Source organism: Coregonus clupeaformis, chromosome 8 (assembly GCF_020615455.1).
Source record: "Coregonus clupeaformis isolate EN_2021a chromosome 8, ASM2061545v1, whole genome shotgun sequence".
NCBI lineage: Eukaryota > Metazoa > Chordata > Actinopteri > Salmoniformes > Salmonidae > Coregonus > Coregonus clupeaformis.
The window spans coordinates 1,465,768-1,478,712 of record NC_059199.1 but is presented as its reverse complement, the minus strand read 5'-3'; the positions used below and the strand labels follow the sequence as shown (position 1 = coordinate 1,478,712).

Sequence of the window (12,945 nt, the reverse complement as noted above, 5' to 3'; positions counted from 1 at the left end):
GAATGGAGTGAGAATGAACTGTGTTATACTGTATGTAGAAAACAAACGAGGTACCTGTACATAATGCTGTTGAGAGGGCTGATGAGGATAATGGCCCTGTTCAAATACTCTACAGATGCACCGCACCCTTCCTTACTTTAGGACTGGCCTAACACAATTTATACAGTGCATTCGGAAAGTATTCAGACCCCTTCACTTTTTTCACATTGTTACGTTACAGCCTTTTTCTAAAATGGATTCAATTGTTTTTTCCTCCCTCATCAATCTAAACACATAATGACAACGCAAAAACAGGTTTTTAGAAATGTTTGCAAATGTATATTTTTTTAAAACCCTGAAATATCACATTTACATAAGTATTCAGACCCTTTACTCAGTACTTTGTTGAAGCACCTTTGGCAGCGATTACAACCTTGAGTCTTCTTGGGTATGACGCTACAAGCTTGGCACACCTGTATTTGGGGAGTTTCTCCCATTCTTCTCTGCAGATCCTCTCAAGCTCTGTCAGGTTGGATGGGGAGCGTTGCTGCACAGCTATTTTCAGGTCTCTCCAGAGATGTTCAATTCCGGGCTCTGGCTGGGCCACTCAAGGACATTCAGAGACTTGTCCCGAAGCCACTCCTGCGTTGTCTTGGCTGTGTGCTTAGGGTTGTTGTCCTGTTGGAAGGTGAACCTTCACCCCAGTCTGAGGTTCTGAGCGCTCTGGAGCAGGTTATCATCAAGGATCTCTCTGTACTTTGCTCTGTTCATCTTTCCCTCGATCCTGACTAGTCACCCAGTCCCTGCCGCTGAAAAACATCCCCACAGCATGATGCTGCCACCACCATGCTTCACCGTAGGAATGGTGCCAGGTTTCCTCCAGATGTGATGTTTGGCATTCAGGCCAAAGAGTTCAATCTTGGTTTCATCAGACCAGAGAATCTTGTTTCTCATGGTCTGAGTCCTTTAAGTGCCTTTTGGCAAACTCCAAGTGGGCTGTCATGTGTCTTTTACTGAGAAGTGGCTTCCGTCTGGCCACTCTACCATAAAGGCCTGATTGGTGGAGTGCTGCAGAGATGGTCGTCCTTCTGGAAGGTTCTCCCATCTCCACGGAGGAACTCTGGAGCTCTGTCAGAGTGACCATCGGGTTCTTGGTCACCTCCGTGACAAAGGCCCTTCTCCCCTGATTGCTCAGTTTGGCCGGGCGGCCAGCTCTAGGAAGAGTCTTGGTGGTTCCAAACTTCTTCCATTTAAGAATGATGGAGGCCACTGTGTTCTTGGGGACCTTCAATGCTCCAGAAATGTTTTGGTACCCTTCCCCAGATCTGTGCCTCGACACAATCCTGTCTCGGAGCTCAACGGACAATTCCTTCCACCTCATGGCTTGGTTTTTGCTCTGACATGCACTGTCAACTGTGTGACCTTATATAGACGTGTGTGCCTTTCCAAATCATGTCCAATCAATTGAATTTACCACAGGTGGACTCCAATCAAGTTGTAGAAACATCTCAAGGATGATCAATGGACACAGGATGCACCTGAGCGCAATTAAGAGTCTCATAGCAAAGGGTCTGAATACCTATGTAAATAAGGTATTTCTGTTTTTTATTTGTAATAAATTAGCTAACGTTTCTAAAAACCAGTTTTCGCTTTGTCATTATGGGGTGTTATAGAATAAGTCTGTAACGTAACAAAATGTGGAAAAAGTGAAGGAGTCTGAATACTTTCCGAATGCACTGCGCAGGTGTTAGCAAGATCTCCAACACATAATTCACCTATCCTGTCATTTTAGATCAGTGATCAAGGAAGGAAGCAAGCAAGCATTTTATACGCTTTTGAACAATACCCGTCTGTCTGAACCAGTGGTGTAGTGGTGCCTGGAGAAGTGGGTATACTCAAATTTTGCCAAAAACATTCCTCTCACTATGACTCGGGAAACCGTGCAGTTTATTAGGCTACAGATGAAATAAGTTATTAACTTTACAGGATCGTGAAAGTGCATGGTGATATCGAGGGTCTTATTCTGGTGACATGATGACTGCTGTTTGACAAATAAAAAGATTCTCTCTCTTATCCATAATAATCTCATCATGTAGACTAGCCTACCCACACTGTATCTGCTAGCTGTTGGCTAGAGCGCACATGCCAAGACCAGAGTAGGCACATTTGCTATTTTTTTGTGACAAAACTATTGGTAGAGTTAAAAATACAATGGAAACAGATTGAACATTTAGATTTGTATTCGGTACATGAAAACTTCAGCATGTACACTACGTCATCATGCACAGACTTTTATCATCAACAAGTCCGTTTGGTGGGAAAATTAGTACATTTTCTTTATGCAAATATTTGCATGAAAATCTGTCGCCAATTGGATGGAAAACAAGCTATACACTCTGAAGGACCTAAAATGATATCCCATATTGGTCTTTCACAGTCAGACCAACCCAAGCTGTACTGTGTTGTAGGCTAATAGTAGTCCTACTACTGAAACAGATTAATGAGGTTGTCAACTGAGTCAGAAATTCACAAGTTTCAGATTTTTCAATAAAATAAATCAGGTATTCGGTCTAGATTTTTAAAAATAAAAACAACAAAATTGGATGTTCTAAGTCCATAACAACAATGCATAGTGTAGTTACCCTTTAATTCAAGAACCCAGGCACCTAGCACTGTTGTTTGGTTAGCAGTGTTTCTGTAGCCACATGAGATGGAGTTTGCAAAACAAATGACCACTGGATTGATGCAAATAATCATGATATCATTCTGCCAGGTAGGCATAGGTTACTTTGTAGCTAGTTAACATTTAACTGAAAAGGTTTTTGGGAAGCCTTTCCATCTACCAGAAGACAGTTAGGTCTATCATTGGCATCACTATATTTTTCCTGTTCCTTCATTGTTTTACTTCAAAGTAGCCTATAGCCAAGGCAATTATTTGGCCCCGTGTAGCTCAGTTGGTAGAGCATGGCGCTTGCAACGCCAGGGTTGTGGGTTCGATTCCCACAGGGGGCCAGTATGAAAATGTATGCACTCACTAAACTGTAAGTCGCTCTGGATAAGAGCGTCTGCTAAATGACTAACATTTAAATAAACACTCCTATGCGTTCTCCTGTTATATTGGTTTTCAAATCAACTTTCTTTAATTGTCTAGCAGCCAAAAGCATTATACTAGTCATATTAGCAACTCATGATAGTGGTTGCATCTTTAGATCTCCCCTCTTTCTAAATATTTCCATCTCTGTCCATGAAACCGCTCGCATGTGCTGTGTGCATTTTAGAAAGGTGTTTCCCCCCTAATTCCATTTTGGAACATTGCTGCGCCTAAAATGTGAAGAAATAATAGTTCAACATTTTAAGCTTATCATTCTGATCTGTTTCATCAGCTTTATTCATTGATTCGGCGTATACCTCCACTACACTACTCTGGTACGCATCGTGGGGATTAAGAAGTGAATATACACATTGGCCACTGAAAAAGAAGTGGGTATACAGAGTATACCTGCATATACCCTCCACTACACCACTGGTCTGGGCCCGGTTTCCCAAAAGGGACATGGTCCTACGATTCTAACAATGAACTTAGCTTTCAGATGCTTTTGGGAAACCGGGCCCAGGAGCATTACTAAGGTTGCATCCTGATTCTCCTCGAAGTGTGCACTTGCAACTTTCTCACATGGATGTTAAATCCATGACGAGGAGTGTGCAAGTTCACAATTCTGGAACATGGTGGAGGATCAGGACCAAGGAGTCAGGACTCAGGTCATGACCATGTCTGAATGATTTAACATGGAATTGTTATCAACACAGGTCGCATGGATCACTGTTGACAGCCTAATGTTGCGTAATAAAACATTACATGAGCAAGAAGAGTGAAATATAGGAAAGGCCAGAAGTTAAACATTCTGTGTTTTTGAATGCGAGACCAGATCAAGGCAGAGTAGTGATTAAATTATTAGTTGTAGATAGTGAAATTATAGCTATTGCTAAAGTACTGCATGCAATTAGGTTTTGAGAAGAAAGAGTCTTCTTGGACATAATTGTTACATGTTACTGTAGAGTTTAATACATACAATTCAACTTTGTTTTATGGAACTCCAATCATGTTTGGTTGTGGCTGCGAGCAGGGATTTGATTCGTCAGGATGTGCTACTACAGCGAAGGGAACCATGGCTATGCATGTGTGCATTTTTATAGTTTTTCAGTTTTGAGGAATTTCAGTTGCTGCTGTTGGAAATGGCTTTGATTTGGTGACATTAAATTGATTGTTTTATATTTCTGTGAGATTTAGTCTTCTTTTTACAATACTTTGAGTATAAAGTGTTTTATTTTTCACTGCATTGAAAGCACATTATATATATCAATGAAAAAGACACTGACCAACCCAAAAAATGTTTCCCCCATTTTATTTATTGAAAACCCAGTAACTGTCATTAACACCTGTTCTTCCTTGACAGGTGGGGTGGTGAAATGGTCAACTGGGGCTAGTAGTTGTCATTCTGTCATAAGCCAAAAAGCAAGAACAAAATCACAATGAAAAACACTCCGATATGCAAACAGAATGACTGTTCTCATTGTTTTCTTTAAACACAACTTTTTTTAAACGGGTGTGGTTGGTTACACAGATGAAGCATTGGGGAGGGGGGAGGGGGGTGGTGGTTTGTTACACTGATTAAGCCTTGGGGGAGGGGAGCGGCCCGTGACACAGAACAGTTCAGAGAGGGAAATGCCAACTAAAGACCAAACGGAGGTGGGGAGCAGGGGGTCATGAAATCAAAAACTTTGCGTTTTATCTACGTTTATTGATGTCTGCCAAGTGTTTCTCCGTTGTGAAAAACTGATCACAGGGACCATCACACTCATCCACGACGTCCCTCCATCTCCCTCCCTTCCTCTCTCTCTCACTCGCTCTTCCTCTCTTCCACATTCACCGTTTCTTTGGCGGGACCACGGTGCGGGGCGGGGTGACGGGTCGGCCGGAGTTCATCCCTCCGTACTGGTACTTGGCCTTCTTCTCAGACGGCTTCAGGATCTACAAAGTGATGGTGGACCATTAGACTATACATCTAAACCCCAATCCAAGGCATATTCCACCTGTGAAATTCTTCTTTAATATGTCTAGTGAATTAATAAAACCAATAGACGCAAGAGACTGAACAGGGTTTGATTCTATCAAAGCTAAGGGCTGTTGTTTGGCCCCAGCTGTAGCAGAGGGATAGTAGCGATAATCAAAACGTAGCATTGACAAGTACAGTGCCTTGCAAAATAGGAAAAATGCCAAGGGGGGTGAATACTTTCGCAAGCCACTGTACCTTATTGCCTAAACAGTGTAGGCCTACAAACATAAGTGTGTGGAATGATACACTTTAGGGACTTATCCTGAGAATAAACTCAGTCAGTCTACCCTAATGACAAACACTCCTTACTCTCTGTAGAGACAGAAAACAGCTGTTGTTCCAATGACACTACTGACGTTACATTAATAGCGTTACCTGAAAGGAGCACATCAGGGTCTCGTCAACACTCATCATGCCGCCGGCGTTGTCAAACTCTCCACAGTAGTTAGGAGCTGAGAACAGAGTCACCAGCTGCCGCTTGGCAAAGAACTCATAGCCATCCTCCACCACCTTGGGGAGGCACACACAGTCAGCACATCAGTGGAGGGGACCATCGAAGTCATGAAGTGCAACTATATGTAGCTATATAAGCGTGTAGCTATAATTAAAGCCATAAGGCACAAGGAGGTGTGGTCTATGGCCAATATACCACGCCTAAGGGCTGTTCTTATGTGCCTGGATACAGCCCTGAGCCGTTAAAGCCTGAGGAGGTGTTGTTAGTCTAAAAGAAATGTGAGATAATGTCTAGATGCTTTTTAAAGTGGAGATCATGTTTATAAATTGCCTGGCTGGGCTGATGAGACAGTGGGTTGTGCAGTCAGATGGAAAAGAGTAAATAGGTATTTTAACGCCATAGATTTAGACTGTGGTAACTTGTGGAATAGACACTGGCTGGAATGCTCTTTTATCCAATCAGCATTCAAGATTAGACCCACCCGTTGTATAAATGGCCAATATACCACGGCTAAGGACTGTTCTTAAGCACGATGCAACGCAGAGTGCCTGGACACAGCCCTTAGACGTGGTATATTGGCCATATACCACAAACCCCCAAGGTGCCTTATTGCAATTATAAACTAGTTACCAACATAATCAGAAAAGTAAAAATAAATGTTTTGTCATACCCGTGGTATACGGTCTGATATACCACGGCTGTCAGCCAATCAGCATTCAGGGCTCGAACCACCCAGTTTACAGCATAATTTCCAGTAACTATCTATAGTGTTGCCACTAGTGAGCCCTCAATATCATTGTCATTAAGTATATTCACTATGTACATTTTACAGTGGTACGTTGTTAAGTATCTCAACAGCAATAGAGAAGTGTTTTAAGATTTGATACTTTGGGTTTATAGGAACTGGAGCTGTCATTTCTGTGTGTAAGAGGGTTTGGGTGGATGACACTACAGTGTACTGGATTATGTTGCTAGTACTGGACAACTCTAATGTCTTGTTTCTACTACAATGACAGGTCACTTGATCATTACAGTACCTGGTGGGCTCTGCAGATGAGGTCCAGGTCGTGGCGGTTGAGGAACTTGCTGACCACATCAGCCCCAAACGTGAACGAGACCCCGCGGTCGTTCTCTCCCCAACCCTGAACGTCTTTGTCTGGGTCCGACCACAGCAGGTCGCACAGCAACCCTGGAACACACACACACACACACACAACCATAACAAGATCTGAGACGTGTAAAATGGCCTCACGGTCCGGTGGTTCACATCACGCCCATATAAGGAGATGTTTGCTAGAACGGTCTGATGACCAGATACTAGATCCCTTGGGTTTTCTGTGACTTACAGTGGGGAAAAAAAGTATTTAGTCAGCCACCAATTGTGCAAGTTCTCCCACTTAAAAAGATGAGAGAGGCCTGTAATTTTCATCATAGGTACACGTCAACTATGACAGACAAATTGAGATTTTTTTTCTCCAGAAAATCACATTGTAGGATTTTTTATGAATTTATTTGCAAATTATGGTGGAAAATGAGTATTTGGTCACCTACAAACAAGCAAGATTTCTGGCTCTCACAGACCTGTAACTTCTTCTTTAAGAGGCTCCTCTGTCCTCCACTCGTTACCTGTATTAATGGCACCTGTTTGAACTTGTTATCAGTATAAAAGACACCTGTCCACAACCTCAAACAGTCACACTCCAAACTCCACTATGGCCAAGACCAAAGAGCTGGGACACCAGAAACAAAATTGTAGACCTGCACCAGGCTGGGAAGACTGAATCTGCAATAGGTAAGCAGCTTGGTTTGAAGAAATCAACTGTGGGAGCAATTATTAGGAAATGGAAGACATACAAGACCACTGATAATCTCCCTCGATCTGGGGCTCCACGCAAGATCTCACCCCGTGGGGTCAAAATGATCACAAGAACGGTGAGCAAAAATCCCAGAACCACACGGGGGGACCTAGTGAATGACCTGCAGAGAGCTGGGACCAAAGTAACAAAGCCTACCATCAGTAACACACTACGCCGCCAGGGACTCAAATCCTGCAGTGCCAGACGTGTCCCCCTGCTTAAGCCAGTACATGTCCAGGCCCGTCTGAAGTTTGCTAGTCGTGTTTTGAGGACAAAGAATGCTGAGTTGCATCCAAAGAACACCATACCTACTGTGAAGCATGGGGGTGGAAACATCATGCTTTGGGGCTGTTTTTCTGGAAATGGACCAGGACGACTGATCCGTGTAAAGGAAAGAATGAATGGGGCCATGTATCGTGAGATTTTGAGTGAAAACCACCTTCCATCAGCAAGGGCATTGAAGATGAAACGTGGCTGGGTCTTTCAGCATGACAATGATCCCAAACACACCGCCCGGGCAACGAAGGAGTGGCTTCGTAAGAAGCATTTCAAGGTCCTGGAGTGGCCTAGCCAGTCTCCAGATCTCAACCCCATAGAAAATCTTTGGAGGGAGTTGAAAGTCCGTGTTGCCCAGCGACAGTCCCAAAACATCACTGCTCTAGAGGAGATCTGCATGGAGGAATGGGCCAAAATACCAGCAACAGTGTGTGAAAACCGTTTGACCTGTGTCATTGCCAACAAAGGGTATATAACAAAGTATTGAGAAACTTTTGTTATTGACCAAATACTTATTTTCCACCATAATTTGCAAATAAATTCATTAAAAATCCTACAATGTGATTTTCTGGATTTTGTTTTCTCATTTTGTCTGTCATAGTTGACGTGTACCTATGATGAAAATTACAGGCCTCTCTCATCTTTTTAAGTGGGAGAACTTGCACAATTGGTGGCTGACTAAATACTTTTTCCCCCCCACTGTATTCAATGATTCTCAGAACCTTATTTAGATGTAACTACACATAGGTCTACTGTGTTGACATAACAATGGGTTGATCATGGACAGTCATTAAAGTAATGTTTAAACAACCCATCTATGGTAATTTCAATATTCATTTGGTTTGGAGAAACATAAAATCTTTAACAAAGAATTAGCTAAACTGCTCAAAATCATGTACAGTACAATCTGGGATGACCCCTACTGTCTGCTAAAGGAAATAGCACATGTTTCTGTAAACAGCTTAGAGAGTTGGAGAGGGTGTGTGTGTGTGTGTGTGTGTGTGTGTGTGTGTGTGTGTGTGTGTGTGTGTGTGTGTGTGTGTGTGTGTGTGTGTGTGGGCTTGTATTACTATCCTCGTGGGGACATTTCCCAGGCCCCCACGAGGACAAAGGCTATTTTAGGCTTAGGTTTAGGGTTACAATTAGGGTTAAGAGTTAGGGGTTAGGTTTAGGTTAGGAGTTAGGGTTAGGGGTTAGGGTAAGGGTTGTTTAGGGTTAGGGGTTAGATAAAATAGGTCCCCACAAGGACAGTAAAACATATGTGTGTGTGTGTGTGTGTGTGTGTGTGTGTGTGTGTGTGTCCACGTACAATATGTGTAGCAATTTAAATGCACAGAGATCCTGAGGCCCATTGTGAGGCCCATTTCTTTTAAGGTATCTGTAACCAACAGATGCATATCTATATTCCCAGTCATGTGAAATCCATAGATTAGGGCCTAATGAATTTATTTCAATTGACTGATTTCCTGATATTAACTGTAACTCAGTCAAATCTTTGAAAATTGTTGCATGTTGCATTCATATTTTTGTTCAGTATATGTGTATGTCCATGTGCATCCATCCATCTGTGTGTATGTGGACCTACCTGTGTCAGGGACATCTGTGGGTCTCATGATGCGACGGATCTGCTCCATAGACTGCAGGTCTGGAGAGAGGCCTGGTAGGAGACAGAGGAGCACAGAGACAACAGCACTCAGTCATCCAAAACACATACAAACCACACAAACTTTCAAGGTTAGCTTCCCTGGCAGGACCAGCACGTTGTAGGAGAGGCACTGCTGTGCACAGAACCTTTAACTATTTTTTTCACTTAATCATAGTCATGACTCATGTCTAATGCCTGCTTGCATTATTTTATATACTGTAACTATTTAATACATATGTAGTATGTAATCATTATTCTAATGCTATATCAACTTTCATATTCACTTTCTGAGCAAGACAAAACGCTATGCTCTTTTAACAACCATGTCATTTATAGACAGGGAGTTTGAGGGACAGCTCTTCCAGCAATACTGCACCTCCATGGCAACAGAAGATCTTCTCGTCTACGATGGCAGCGATGGGAAGGCAGTTGAAGCAGTCAGTAAATGTCTTCCACAGCTTTATGTTGAATCTGCGCTTACCTAGAGAATGATTAAGAGATGAAGATTAAATATACTTTCTACAATCATCTGGGATCTTGTACACTCATGTGAGACAGTTGTGTGTGCAAGTGTATTCATTTGCAACTTTACTCTTGTCACAGCATACATGTGTTGAATGGCAAATAAACATGAATTAGCGTGTGTGTCGGGTGGGTATTTAGCTCAATTACTTGTATGATACACTAACAAGTGCATGAGGCGAGGTATTGATGTGTGTGTGTGTGTGTGTATGTGCGCAGAGCGTGTGTGCACGCACGCATACTACTCACACTCATCATAGAAGCCATAGATGCGGTTTATGGAAGCACACTCGTGGTTGCCCCGGAGGAGAAAGAAGTTCTCGGGGTATTTGATCTTGTAAGCCAGCAGTAGACAGATGGTTTCCAGGGACTGCTTCCCTCGGTCCACGTAGTCCCCCAGGAACAGGTAGTTGGCCTCGGGCGGGAAGCCCCCGTACTCAAAGAGCCTCAGCAGGTCTGTGTACTGGCCATGGATGTCACCTGAGGAGGGGGGGGGTTACTTAACTACCATTGCCTATCCATCCACAGTCAGGCCAATGAATGAATAATAGGTCCAGAACTGGACATGAGATGTAGTGGGGATTCATCATCATCATCATCACCTTCACCATCAGCATCATCAGCATCATCAGCCACCATCATCATCATCATCATCACCACCTACCACAGATTTTGAGGGGAGCCTCCAGTTCCAACAGGATGGGCTGGCTGAGGAAGATCTCTCTGGACTTGATGCAGAGGCCTCTCACCTCAGCCTCTGACATCTGCACGATCTTCCCTGGGCGACATCCCCGCACTGACACAGAGACACAGAGAGAGACAGTTAGATTTGATGGCAAAGAGTGCTGGAACTTAAAGGCACATTTCCCTCATAAATGAAACTTTGACAGATGTTTTCAAACCTCAAAAGTAGAGTAATGTCAAGATGAAACCACGTCCTACGACACTGGTTGTGGTTCTATCTTGACAGACTACCCTAGAGGTCTGAAAACATCTGACAAACTTTGCTTTGAAAGTGTCATGTCCCCATATCATCTGTGGTGACGATTCACTTTTCTGCCAGGTGCAACAGACCTACATTTTGTACGTGAGGGTGTTCCTTTATGGCTTCTCAGAAGTCAGAGTGCAGTACTACCAAGCCTGAAGTGATGACTGGAGGGACGTGGAGTGGGGGAGGGGGTGGGGGGTGGGACAGTGGACTAGTCCAGTTCAGGATACGAGCGCAGGCACAACACTCTACTAAGCAGGTACCCACTACTACCCCCGAGCACGGAACCCTACTTACTTTTACTTACTTTTCACATTTTTCAAATCTGTGTTTATAACCACAACAGGAACACATGGCGAGTCAGTCCGGCCCAGTGTCCCGAGGGTGAGGTTTTCATGAAACAGCCAAACATTATGGTAGCTACAGATAGCCTACTAACACAGCGCTTGTAACAAAAGCACTGGCTGTGGTTGTTATTTAACATGAAATAACCGGGTCACATTCATTTAGTTAGCTATATGTAGACAAAGGTGTCCCTAAAGCATTCTAAATGAAAAGGTACATTGTTAAACAATGGGCGCAATTCATCATACACTTGAGCAAATTAGGTTTCTTCAGTTATAACTAAGAAAAATGGTTTTCATAGCATGCATTTGAGAAAAAAAAGAAAAAAAGAAATGCAGTCTTAAAAATAGTCAGCTTCCCAAAGACATGCACAATGGATTCATAGCCAAACCCCTGTCTAAAACCTGTCCTCCATTTTGTATTGCTACCTATTTAATGGCAGACTACGGATGAGGCATAGGTATGGGCAGAGAGATTCCTACAAGTCACCGAGACACTGTCTAGCACCTCTAGCAATGTTGCCTGGTACTTTGCGTGACCTGGCTATTTATGCACCGATACCTTAAACCAGCTGTATAAACATTCACTGTTCTCCTCCAAACACACATGAAAAAGTGATCTAAGCACATCAGATAATATTTATTGTATTCCAAAGAGAGTCACGTTAACGAGAAGCCAGGTGTTATTATTATTAGTCTAATAGTAGCCATAACATTGAGCAGTCCGAGCTGATACTGTTTGATTTAGAGGGGGTCTAGATTTGAAAATATAGACACACCTTCTGACTTGCGCACACACACACACACTACAGTGAGGATGAAACCTGAGGAGGCTGCGGTCAGTGGGGTGTGTGTCTGCCTGTGTGTGTACGTACATCTCTGTGTGTGTGTTGCCCTCAGACCTGCCACACACCCCTTCCAGCTCTCCCACTCAGAGCGGTGCTGACGTGTTTGCAGGTCTGTCTTGTATCAGCTGACAGAGAAGCGACAGAAAGGCCCAATATAGTAGAGGAGACCATCACACCAGACACCACCGCAACACCGGAGGGGATCGCCTTACAACACGTTATGGAAAAGTCTACACGACAGTCATGCGCACACACAGCCTGCCACCCACAGTCTTGTGACCTTGACTTCAGATGCAACCAACTGGAGGATTCATGGGAGGTATCAACCCACTAATCCTGCCCCTTTTCACTGCACTGCAGCGGTCAACGGTGACGGGTGGGACAACATGATGTCACCATGGCAACACACCAGGCAGGCCATCGGTTTTGGCAAGGTGTTGATGGGCGTTGGTTGCTAGCTGAAGGCGGAGCTGATTGGCAGACACAGAGGCTCCTCCACTCCAGCTACCCCATGGTGTGAATACTAATGTGTCATGTCATGGCCACTGACTGACATGGGGAGCAGACTTCCACACCCTAGGCCCAGGATGTTTATGAATAGGCGTCACCACTTGTTTGGTTGAGTCAAAATGAGCCAGACCCCTGTAGAATAAAGTGTAATTTTGTCAAAAGGTACTTTAATTGAAAAGACATTGAAGTTTCCTGTGGGTTTCTACTGCTTCATATGTAAGGTTGGTACGGGTTTCAAGTGTGGCTTTTCTTTGGTTCTGTTTGAAAAAATAATCCCTCGCTCCACCTTCCAATTCATCACTCCTAATTTGGCCCTGTTCTGACAGTTTGTGTGTGTGTGTGTGTGTGTGTGTGTGACACACACTGCAAAGAGGGTAAGTGGAGAATAAGGATACACAAGCTGACCCTT

At 43.6% G+C, this 12,945-nt stretch overlaps 1 protein-coding gene across 1 annotated transcript in view; it reads right to left on the bottom strand.

The window, feature by feature from the left end:
- Nucleotides 1-4,363: 4,363 nt before the first annotated feature.
- The window catches only part of LOC121571124 (serine/threonine-protein phosphatase PP1-beta catalytic subunit-like), a 35,898-nt gene continuing 27,316 nt past the window's right edge, over nt 4,364-12,945 (bottom strand). The window contains exons 2-8 of the mRNA XM_041882431.2: nt 10,511-10,642; nt 10,096-10,326; nt 9,701-9,805; nt 9,265-9,336; nt 6,585-6,736; nt 5,469-5,603; nt 4,364-5,008 (exon numbers count right to left, since the gene is read on the bottom strand). Coding sequence (XP_041738365.1) covers nt 4,904-5,008; nt 5,469-5,603; nt 6,585-6,736; nt 9,265-9,336; nt 9,701-9,805; nt 10,096-10,326; nt 10,511-10,642 — 932 coding nt within the window. The 3' untranslated portion in view covers nt 4,364-4,903. The remainder of the gene's footprint in view (nt 5,009-5,468; nt 5,604-6,584; nt 6,737-9,264; nt 9,337-9,700; nt 9,806-10,095; nt 10,327-10,510; nt 10,643-12,945) is intronic.